At 50.9% G+C, this 12,176-nt stretch overlaps 1 protein-coding gene across 1 annotated transcript in view; it reads right to left on the reverse strand.

The window, feature by feature from the left end:
* Window positions 1-12,176, reverse strand: part of CCDC88C (coiled-coil domain containing 88C) — a 126,920-nt gene that overhangs the window by 12,516 nt on the left and 102,228 nt on the right. The window contains 4 exon segments of the mRNA XM_032621569.1: window positions 758-946; window positions 6,095-6,333; window positions 7,844-7,933; window positions 10,370-10,515. Coding sequence (XP_032477460.1) covers window positions 758-946; window positions 6,095-6,333; window positions 7,844-7,933; window positions 10,370-10,515 — 664 coding nt within the window.

A 12,176-nucleotide genomic window follows, 5' to 3' on the forward strand; every position in this document is an offset into this window, starting at 1 on the left:
ATCTGACTATATTAATGACGGACATCGTAAAGCTTTCATCTCTGTGCTTCTGTTTACTCTGTTGCCTCTCACACTGGTTTTGGTCTCCGGTACTGGAGGCTCTCCTCAGGTATCCGTGGGCCTCACCTGGCCAGATCTGATGGGGACATTCAACTGGGAATTCCTTAAGCTGATCACATGACTGGGAGAATGTTTTAATCTCACATCTAAAGATGTGAACACACATGGCTACTGGCAACCTGGGAGACCTTCAGTTTGTAAAGCCTTCCCTGCAACCTCCTTGTTTTTCATTTGGGAAACGTGCCTTCCACTTTACTAACCGACCTCCAGTTCAGAGACCCTCTTGTGTATCCTCTGTAGAGAATAAACCTCCAGACTTCTACCAAGTTGGGCTGAGGGAGGCTGCCTGCTTTTAGCCCAAACTTGGACCTCCCTTCTGGAGCTGCTTGGTGCCGCGAGGGCCTGCACGGTGGTGGTGAGAGAGGGTCCCGGGGCTTTCCCACCAGTGGCTTGGGATCAGGCCTCTAGAGGGTGAAGCTGTCTGTCCAGAATCACTCACCCAGCTGGCAGGCAGGGCTGAAGCCTGAACCCTTGTCTGTGTGACGCCAGAGCCAGCCCACAGCTTAAGCACTCTGCTCTCCACCTCTCAGCCTGAGACCCCTCCTGGCCCTGAGAGCCTGGGGTCTTTAAGAAGGAACGTGAGCCCCAGATTCTCAACCCTCTCGTTTCTGGACAAGGTGAGGGGCCCACAACTCACCTTTGGCGCGGCCTGGGTGCCGTGAGATGGGGGTGGAGCTGGAAGGGGTTGTAGTGATGGCTGAGGACGAACAGGGCCGGGGGCCCGGCTCCACGGGCCAGGGCTTCATGGCTGGGTCAGCAGAGGCATCCTTGCGGTCAAGGCTGTCTCTGTGCGGGGACCCTCGCTTTGGCTTTAGGTCCCCAGGACCTGGGGCAGAGAAGGATACTGAGAAACGGGGCTGCAGAACCCTGTGCTCAGGCCGGGCTACCACACGGAGGCCTAGAAGCAGGGTTGGCAGGACACACGGACCACAGGTACAAAAGCTGAGCTGCCCACCTCCTGGGCTGTGGTTTGAACAGGAGGGCCCTGGCTACAGGTCTGTGTCGGAGGGCCCGCCTCCAATGATGGGCCAAACTGTGAGCCCTGAAATTTTGGCTGGGAGGAAATAAAGGAAAAACTCAAGAGGACAAACAAAATATTGGTAAAAGTCCAACATACTAACTATAGAGCACACCTGCTGCATAGCACTGTATATAACTCAAATCCCTGATTTAAAAAGATCCTGCCGATGTCTGCTCAGGATCACTCGGATCTGAGGCTGAGGCCCCGAAGGTCCAGGACACGCAACTTGCCAACTGGCCTCACTTATAATCTGCGGAAAAATTCACTGTCACCTTAACAGTAGGGTAAGAAGCCTTTAATCTCTGTATGGTGACACTGACTACAAGAAGGATTTTTACCTTGTATCTTATGCTTTTCTGCAGTCTCTAAATTTTCTACCATGAAGACATACTCTTGTCATAAAAACATTAAAAAAAAAAACCTCCAACTATCTAGTAATAAGAAAGGGGATGGGCTCTCCAAAAATGAGACAAAACTTAATGCAGTTGGAGTCCCTACTGGCATTAAGACAGGGTTGTTTTGCATAATGTCTCACTCTAGGCACCCCCAAGGCTGCAGACACAGAGCCACAACCACTGTGTCAGGATCTCGGCCCCTCTCCAGCCTCTTCCACGGACCTGACTCTGTCTGCCCCTTGGCCACTCCAAGTCTGGACTCACTGTGAAGTTTTACGTGCCTAAATCTTATGACTTGAAATCAACGTAAAATTTGGATTCTGAAAGATAACCTTGATGAGAAGCAAGACTCAAGTCTGGTGGGATGGACGGGACAGACATCCAACAGGTGAGGTTAAAATGAGGAGCAGAGGGGGAGGCGGAGATGACCACACAGTTAGCACGGACAGCAGAGAAACAGCACCATTCCAGCAGCATGCTCGGAGGACAGGCCTGGAAGGCCAGGACCTCAGCAGCCCAGGGTTCCCAAGGCAGGGTGCGTGAGGCAAAGTCACTGCCACATCAGCCGACTTCAGCATTCTGATACGTATGTATTTATTTTTTATAGTTACCTTATTATTATTATTATTATTATTTTTTGCAGTACGCGGGCCTCTCACCGCTGCGGCCTCTCCCGCCGCGGAGCACAGGCTCCGGACGCGCAGGCCCAGCGGCCACGGCCCACAGACCCAGCCGCTCCACGGCACGCGGGATCCTCCCGGACCGGGACATGAACCCGTGTCCCCTGCATCGGCAGGCTGACTCTCGACCACTGCGCCACCAGGGAAGCCCTATAGTTACCTTATTTTTATGGTACTGGTTTTCCATTTACAATACAGGTAATAATCTTTCCTTTTAGGATAAATTTAAGTGGAAACGGTGAGTCAATTCAAGGGAAAATATGTAAGTAACCGCATAGGTGATGTAAAGATGTGGCCAAAATCATGAAGATGGTACAACAATGACTGCAGACAGCAAAAACGGCAGTAGCTAAAGGCCTCTATCGACCAGCCTTTCCCCCGCTCTGAGTGTGATTGGCGTGATGTTCTTTCTGTCCACTGCTGTTTTAACTTCAGCATCCAAGGTGTCAGAGAACGACAGTACAGTCATAAAACTTCATTCTGGACTGAACTCTGGCTGGGCAACATCGATGCAATTATTCAAAACGCTTGAATGGAGCACAATAAATCCTTCAAAACATAGAGCACCTCTAAAAAGGACCTTATTGGCAAAAGCCAACAATTCAGGGCTCTGACAAAGAAAGAGGAGAAAAGGGCAGCAGTTTTAAATTTAGATGCTTAAAGGTAAGTCTTAAAAAAACTCACTTGACAGAGACTGTATACTTTAGGAAGCATAGCGACAACAGACCAGCTCTGCTTTACACGCGGGCGTGACAAAAGCCTGCAGGTGAGAGAGAAGGGGGGCAGCACACGGCCCCTGGACTTACTCAGCACGGCCATCCTGGCCAAAGGACCTGTGCATAGATGTCCCGAGGCTCCCCTACAGCTGTGCTGTACTGGAGAAACGGTCCAGAGGGTGTGACAACTCATCTTCTCTTTTGAACTCAGAATCCACGCTGGCTACTTTAAGTTTGGCTTGGAACTGGGGTCAGGAGGAGGGGTCCGTTATAGGTCATCTGGCCTTTAGGTACTGTTTTTTTTTTTTTATTTCTCATTTGTTTGAATTTCAGAAATGAAGAAGGATACACGATGAAGACACATGGTAAAGGAAAAGGATTAGAAATCTCCAATCTCGGAAAAAGGGAGGGGCTCGTTAGGAGAGGATGGGGTTGTCAGAGGAAGACCAGAACTGCAGGTGTTTAGAGAGAGCCGAGAGAGCCGGGTGGGCCCGTGGAGACGTGTCTTTGTCCTTGCTTTTGCTTCTCAAAAAGGAACTCTTTCTGCGCTGAGTTGCTAAATCGTTATCCCCAGGATAACCCGAGAGGAAGGAAAAAAAAAAAAAACAAAACACACAAGAAATAAATGAAATGAATAATAACAAATGACTCTAAATTAGCTCAATGTACTTAGGAAATCAGTATCCTGTCCAGCCCAGGAAAGATGGAAACAATAGCCACTGCAAGACCGGAATCAGGACTCAGCGAGTCACTTACGCTCTGCCTCTAATTAATTTAGTGGCATCTTAGTGCCAACACTTTACTTACTCAGCACGTGAAGAGAATTACGTATCGCTCGAGGAGCCGAAGGGCTTAGACAATTTTTCAATTTCAAAGTGTGAAATTATTAAATAAGAATGTTTATTAATTTAGGAGCCGCGGCTTCTCTTACTCATCCATTTTAATGACTGACTCCCTGACAATCTAGCTCACGTGCTACGCGTTTCTGGCCTGCTATAATGAAATAGTCTACCTGAAGTATCCACTAATAGTTCTTGTATATCTGCAATAACCTCTTTTGGCAGGATGAGTTTAAAAATAATGAAAGTACCTCTTTTTCATACCCCAAAGCCCTCAACACCAAGAATTATTATATGCTTTTAGATCTCCTATGCATCTTCTAATTCATGACCTTTAAATCACAGAGTCTTATCAGAGCAGACAACTGGTCTAACTTTTTGAACATATCATACAGAAACAACCAGTATATCCAATTTCTGATTTAGAGTTAAATTTGGTACCAGAACCTCCATTATTTCTTCCTCTGTGGCACCACCTGGTGGCCAATGCTCACACCACAGGATAAGGGACCGACTTTATGTGATGCTGGGGCCCGTGGCTCTGCCGGGGCTCCTGGTTAGGCAGCGTGTTGCCTCAGCTTTAACTGCAGGCAGTGCACTTGTTGGTGAAGAGCTCAGGCTCCAGGGCTGACAGACCTCTGTTTGAATCCAAGTTCTGCCACTTACTACATCAGCAGGTGTTTCACCTTGTCAAGCCTCACTTTCTAAGCTCTGAAAAGGGGATGACTAATCATGCCTACCTCACGGGGTAGTTAGGACTAAACCCGAGGCAGATACAGTAAATTAGCTGACAGGGTACTGAGCCCAAAGAAAGCACCCAGTGCGTGGCAGCTGTTACGGATAATCATCACTGACTTGCTCATTCATGGATGGGTGCCAGCATTTCTTTCCCTCTGAAAGTTTTCCTGACTCGGTTAGGCTGGTTATAGTTGTCAACTTTAATACAAATTGAGGTGATAAATGTCAAAACATTTAAATAGTCAAAATGACAACCTGGGGCCACAGATCCCCTCTAGATAAAAACCAATGTTAAGCTTCATTATCACTTATCTGCACAAGAGCCTTTTACCTAATCTGACCTCCTGTAAAGAACAGGAGTGCAAGCATTAGTCCCCAAACAATGTGTGCGGGAATGCATTCTCTTTTGTGCATCTGAAAGTGACACAGCAGTACCTGAAGTGGTGAATGCGGCCTCCTGAAAGGCCTGTGCACATGTCATACCCAGAAGGTGGCTTGTCACAGGCCCTTAGTGCTATAAAGTCAGCCACCACCCCCGACAGTGTGTGGGTCTCAGGCATAGGCCCGACCTTCAGAAAGTCCTGGTGTCTTTTTCATAAAGATTCAAATTATTCAGGCTGCAGTTTTGGCATAAATAATCCATGAAATGATACTGAAAAGTAAATTTGGAAATTTAACCTTGTTTGAAGTAACTGCTGCGTTTAATCGATTCTAAGATGCACGTCCCCACCCCCACCGCCCCATCTTAACATCACTGAAATCAGGATGCAGCTTCCACAGTGTCTTATAGTCACCACTGGGGCCAGATGGAACTGTGACAGAACGGTCACTGCCGTGACCAATATATTTTACTCATATTTTCCTTTCATGTGTGTACACAAAAATCTGTCGAATTAAGTCTTTTAGAAGAGCTCTTCAACAAGAGTACAATAAAAATTCTAAGTGGTAAAGCACTGCATCATTTGATTGCCAGTGGTATATAAAGTAACTGGGCAGTTTATAATTGATAACCTCTTAGAGTTTGACAGAATAAAGCACATTCAACTAGGAACCCATTTCAGAACCCCTGGCAAACTCCAAATGGCAGCCCTCATGGAAAGGTAAGCCGGGCCCCCTGGCTGGTAAGACTGAAGACCGGGTCAGGCTGGAGAAGAAAACCTGGCTGCCTATCTAAGTGCTAAAAAGGCTGGAGTCACACGTGGGCTTGCAAAAGATCGCACATGTGCACGCTGCCCGTTAAACGTGCCGGAGATCTCCCTACAGAAATAGTCTACTCTACAACTCTGACACGTACAAGGAAACCCCCAAACATATGCAACTGAGCTTGCCTCTGGTGCCTGCCTGGTTACCAGCTTTGGTTTGAGTCCCTCCCACCATCTACAGGATTAGCGATGCTTCTCGCTCGACATGGGTTTGTATTTTCTTGGTTATTAACACACCTATGGAGGCAGACGTGCGTGTACACAGCACATCCCCTTCACGCTCTTACACACACAGGTGCGCACAGCCACACGCCGTCTCCCTCTACCCGGTCCAATGAGAGGGTCCCTTAGACCACCCCCTGCAGCCAGGTCAGCCCGCCTACCTTTTCCCAGGGTCCCTTTGTGGATGTCGCACTCTTCTGCACAGCTTGAGCCCAACGGGGTGGCCTCGGGGTTCTCCGGCTGGGATCTGAGCGGCTGAGAAGTGGATGGCGAGGTTGGGTCTGGGGACTCCAGCTGCCGGGGAGGACTGTCTGTAGTTGACTTCAATCGTTCTCTGGAACCCTCTTTCTTTGGTTTGATGAGTTTGACTAAAGCTTTGGCTCCAATCCAGTGGTTTTTCCTAGTTAGGAGTAGATTTTTAGGACACAATCAACCCCCACTGCCCCCTCCAGCAGGTTACTGGGTGCCCTAATGTGGGCTGGGATTCCCATCACCAGCCTGGGAAGCTGGCCAGTAACCACCACCATGACCACTGTATTTGGGGCTCAGGAGGCAGAACAGAATTCTCGGTCACGCATGCGCTCGGGGATAGTTAGAGGCATGTATCGGGTCAGGAATTCACACTAGTCTCTTGGGAAAACAGAACGTCAAGTACGCCCATTAACTCTTGATCATCTCTGGGAAATGAAGTAGTGCTCTGCTAATGTGATGGCAATTTTTCTGCCAAAATGCCCTTTTCAGCGTCACATTCCTCCTCAGCCTCTGCTAAAGTTCACGGTAAGCGTAATAAGCTGGCATTCCTTGACCACTCCCGGCACCGAGGAATCCGGGTGAGGTGGCAGAGGGCAGGGAAGAGTGTGCCGTGTGAATTAAAAACAGGCAATTTAATGAGTAAGCGACGAAGCTGCAGCTAACGGGAAATGGAGGCTTCCGCTGTTACAAAAAGAGAACCACAGGGCTTCCCTGGTGGCGCAGTGGTTGAGAGTCCACCTGCCGATGCAGAGGACGCGGGTTCGTGCCCCGGTCCGGGAAGATCCCACATGCCGCAGAGCGGCTGGGCCCGTGAGCCATGGCCGCTGAGCCTGCGCGTCCGGAGCCTGTGCTCCACAACGGGAGAGGCCACAACAGTGAGAGGCCCGCGTACCGCAAAAAAAAAGAGAACCACACCCGAGTTCTACTCCTGCTCTGAACTGAACTGCACTGTGTTTACACAAATCCCTCCGTTTCCTCGTCTGGGCCTCAACTTCTCCATCTGTCAAAGAGAAGGCTGAGACTGAGGTTCTGAAATTCTGTGGTTGTGTGATTTCAACAGAGAGGCCTCGAAGGGTGCACAGCGATCCTGACTTTGAGGCTGGGCTGGGACAGGACCACGCGCAGGGCCGACTCCTGGGGGAAGCGGTGCTGGACAAGGCTGGCAGTCTTGGGGGATGGAGCCAGCCCTGAAACCCACTGCCCTCTGGAGAAGGGGACATGTCTGTGAAGCCGCCCTGGGGTTCAGTGAATCCAGAGGTGCCCCTGTTTGAAGACTGTGAGTGCTGGGCCTGGTGTCCTATCCGAGGTTCCTTCCCTAAACAGAAACATGGTTTTCTACACCCCGTTAAATCCTGAGAAGAGGCCGACAAGGCAACCCTTCCATCCCGCTTTAATGGCTCCCAAACCACTGACTCTGCCCCCTTAAAAGGGCTGTGGCTCACTTAAGCCTGTGTCTCGTCAAGGTCAGCCGGCATTTGCCACCCCTCACAGGACAAGCATGAGGATGGGGCTGAAAGAAATTCTACAATCATTCTGATGTGCACAAGGGTGGCCTGTCACTGTGGAAGACACAGGCCCTACAGAAAGTTTCACCCTGAGTGTGAACAAGGAAGCTTTTCTGTTCTGTGTTCAAGTCCCTGAAACTTAAATCAACTCACTTCTTTGGAGCAGGATCATAGAACTTGTACTGATCCATGATTTTTTCTTCCAGTTTTTCCTTATGTCTTCGTAAGGCATTTAACTTGTCTCTGTGGAGAGAGGGGAAAGACAAGCCGGTTTTAAATGAAACAAACGAACTTACTCACCAGCTCGGCCTGGGACCTGGCCCAGCGGACACCACAGCGCTTACGAGCACACAGTCGCTGAGCTGGGACTATGCGAATGGAAGCATCTGACATAGGTCCAGAAGCCCTAACGCCTTGAAGAGGCCTGCTGAAGCACCCAGGATCTAGCTGTGAGTGAACTCAAGGGAGCAAACCCAGACCCGTCTGACAACCCAAGCTCGGAAGCAAGGATTCTCTGGCCAGGCCATTCAGGGTGTGGGACACCCCAGGGTCAGACCCGAGGCCAGCTGCTGGCGTGCACGTCAACAATACCTTGGTGGTGGGAGAGGTCTGCCCTCAGGGAGTTTGGTGGGCATCAGGGTTGAAAAAGTCATTTCAGCAAATTCAGACCTCTGACCTGGACCCATTCCAATGCTGGGTTTCTGATAAAACTTCCATGGGAACAAACTCAGAAGATTTCAGGGTCCAGAGAGAAGATAAGGAAGAGAGCGGGCCTGGAAAAACCAGAGGGTGTGGTGGGGACTGAGGCACAACTGGGCCACCGCAGCAGATCGCTGCCTGGGGTGGCACGTAGACCTTCCCATTTTTCAGAGCAGCCAGAAACTCAGACTGTGAAGCAAAATCTCCTGACTTGTAAATGCTGGAAACCAGTTTGTATTTTTCAAAAACACACAAGAGACCAAAGAGATACCTCTTGAACCCTGGGCTGCCAGAGGGCACCTCTGCTTCCTGGGAGGGAAGTTCTGGCCTTCCTGATACGAAGGGTGTGCTTTTGTTTTATCTCAGGGAGTCAGGCAGGTGGACTCCATACAACGCTGCCCACAGGGCCACCAACTCCTGTCCCTTCCGGCCTCTCACCACCCGTGCTATCTTTACAGCTCGGACCCTCGGCTTCCTCACTGGAAAATGAGGCCTCTGGGCCAGAGGCAACTTTCTGCTCAGGCTTCTTTCTGTCGAGAAGCTGCCAAGCTTCCACCCAAACTGGGGACTTTCCCAGGAGCTCCCCACGAAGGGGGTACATCATGAAAAGTGGTAGCTTTGCGAACCACTGGGCCCCGACCCCCAAGCCCCAACCCCTCGCGGCTCCCAGCCTCCTTGACTCGATGTCTGTGATCTGTTGTTGTGTCCTCACGGCCGTGCTGCCCCGCCTTAAGCTCGGAGTGCTTTCGCGGCTGGGTTCGCCCCAGAGATGCGCACAAACTCAGAGAGCAGGTCCCGTGCCCCTCTCGGCCCCCAGCACAGTGCTCCGCTCAGAGCAGCCTCCGGGAAGCCTGCCAACTCCTGGCCCTCTGCAGACGCTCTCTATTGCACAACTGTCATCCCATCATCCCCCTGGGGTCCGGGCGCCTACTCTTCTAGTTAGCAACCGCCCAGTGTCCGCTGGGAATTATTATCAGCTGGATTACAGAGGGCCAGCTTCAGGCAACGGTCATTTCTATCCCAAAATTACACTGCGGTTTGCAAGGTAAACCATCTCCTGGTAGATGGCGAGCCACCTCTGACCACGTCCCTCTGCAGCCTGTCTCCTCTTGCCTTCCCTACGCTGGCCAGCCATTGCCACCCGCGAGCAAGGACAGTTCAACCACCACGGCAGAGCGGTGGAAACCCCCTGGATCCACAGATGCGTCCTGGATCGTTTCACTTGCAAACCACAAGGTTCTCAGTGCCAGGCTCTTCCTCTTGACCTCATCTCTAGCAGCTTCCTAGGCCCTGTGAGACCAGCACCCTTTAAACACTTCCCAATGAATCCCAACTCATTAGCCAGGCACGGCAGCTTCCTCCGCTGAGGCTCCCGCACGTTCCCTGCACCCAGAGCCCTGCCGTGCTCCACCTTCATGTCCCCCATCTGCCCTGCCTTCGGCCCATCCTGTGTCAGCAGCAGAACCCCGGCTCTTCTTTCCACTTCTCCGTGAAGCTCCTCAACCTCTGTCTGGTATGCCCACATCCCATCACCCCCACTAGGTCCCTGGTTACCACCGCAGGGGCCACAGCAAAGCCACATAAACAAACACCGTGGCACACGGGTGACCCACCGCACCAGATGATCAGGGAACACAGCCACAGGCGATAGAAGGAGATTGGGTATGGCACCTGTGCTCAGCCTCCGATGTGAATTCTTTCCCTGAGATACTTCTCTTGCTGGCACAGCTGTATTTTTAGAAGTGCACTTAATTCCAAAAGCAGACTAAGAAGCTTCTGGCGGTGGGCAGTGCCTTTAAAAAGCAAATGAAAGCCAACCACCACCACTTGCAGAAACCCAGAAACACTCCAGGGAAACAGAGAGAAGGACAGGCTGTTAAGAACAGGCTCCGGGGCTGTTCCTGCCCAGAGAGGGGCAGGTCTTGGCCAGAGAAGCCAGGACCCCCGTGTCGACAGGCGTCCCCCACCCGGGCCCCTTACATGTACTGCTTCTGCTCCTCGTGGTACTGTTCCTTGTTCTCCAAGTTCTGTTCTAGAAGCATTTGGTTCTGCTGGCTCAACAGCTGGATCTGGCTCAAGAGGTGATGGTTTTCTTCCTCCAAGTTCCCCTTGAGGCGGGAGAGCAGCTAAAACACAGACCAACAACGTCTTAAATACTGTGTGACCCCGGGAGTCTGCTGCTGGGAATCTAGCTTCCAAAAGAAGGCAAAGGCCACGTGCACCAAGATGTCCATCTCAGTGCTATCTGCACTTGTGACAATTCAAAAGGACCCAAACGGCCTCTTCCCTTGGCAGCTACGCTGTCCAATCCGACAGCCGCGGGCAACGCGTGGCCGCTGACCACTTAAAGCGCAGCTAGCCCACGATGAGGAGAGCCACAAGGGCGGATACAGCAGATCCTAAAGACTTAACTAAAAAAAAAAAAAAAAGATGTGAAAGAGCTCGTTAATGAGTTTTTTGTGGTTACATGTGGAAATGACATTTTAGATATACTGGCTGAACAAAATATATTACTTAGAATTAATCCCACCTGTTTCCTTTCACTTCTTTACTGTGGCTACTAGAAAATTTTAAATTACATCTGGTGGCTACATTATTATTTCTAGCGACCAGCTCCGTCCTAGATGAGGGTCGGCACACTTCTCCTGTAAAGAGCCAGGTAGGAAATATTTTAGGCTTTCCAGGCCAGACGGTGGTCTCTGTCGCAGCCACTCAACTGTGCTGTTACAGCAGGAAAGCAGCCAGAGACAATATGTAAATGCACAGGTGTGACCGCGTTCCAATACAACTTGACTTATGGGCACTGACATTTAAGTGTTAGACCATTTGCACTTGCCACAAAACATTTTTTTTTTCACTTTCTCAACCATTATAAAATGTAAAGGTCATTCTCAGTTCACGGCCGTATGGAAACAGGTTTGGGGGCTGGATTTTAGTTTTGGGCTGAGGATGGCCAACTCTTGTCTAGAATACATTTATCGTGGTTGGTGTAGCAGGAAAATAACAAGCTTTGGCTTCAGACAGACTGGGTGGCAATCTCCTACTGCAGGCCCTGGCCTGAGGTCCCCTCGGAAATCCTCAAGCAGCGCCCTGTGAGGCACAGCCTATGGTGACGGGGCTCCCTCAGCCAGTGTCTCTGCCTGTGTCCTGGACCCCACCTCCTCCACAGGCCCCAGCCCCAGCCCAGAGGGGCCTTTGGGCATCCCAGAACCCTGGCCTCTGCTTCCTCATCTGTGGCGCCCCGTGAGCTACCGTGAGCTCAAAGGAAAAGGCTCCCCAGAGTGTTTCTCAACAAACAAAGGGCAAGAGGAACTGTGTCCGGGGTCCTGGCTGTCCTGGAGCTGGGACGGGACCCAGCTGCTCTGCCCCGTGCCATCCACTCTGCCTGTCTTACTTGTCCCGGGGTCTGCTGCCTAAGAAGGTACTTTCCAACCTAGTGCACCAGAAGGCAGAGCTCTGCCCCTTTTGCAACCAGGGGATTTGTGTGCAAGTTCCATCCCGAGGAGCCAGTCAGCCAAACCCAAGCATGGAAGAAAATCTGTGACCTTTCTCTAGAACGGTGCAGCTGCTACATGCAAGGAAATGGAAAAACGGTGTGGACACAGCCAAGAGGACAGAAATAAAACAGTACTCAGCTGTTTCCGTGCGCCTGCTCTGACCCTTTGCAGAAAGCAAAGGTCAGATGTAAAGGTGTTTTCTAATGCATCCCTACCAGTTGTGGTGCCTGTCCCCCTTTCAAACGCCTCTGGTCTCCTCCCGGCCTCTGTACCACCTTCACACAGTCTTC

The sequence above is a fragment of the Phocoena sinus genome, chromosome 2 (genome assembly GCF_008692025.1).
Source record: "Phocoena sinus isolate mPhoSin1 chromosome 2, mPhoSin1.pri, whole genome shotgun sequence".
Classification (NCBI taxonomy): Eukaryota; Metazoa; Chordata; class Mammalia; order Artiodactyla; family Phocoenidae; genus Phocoena; species Phocoena sinus.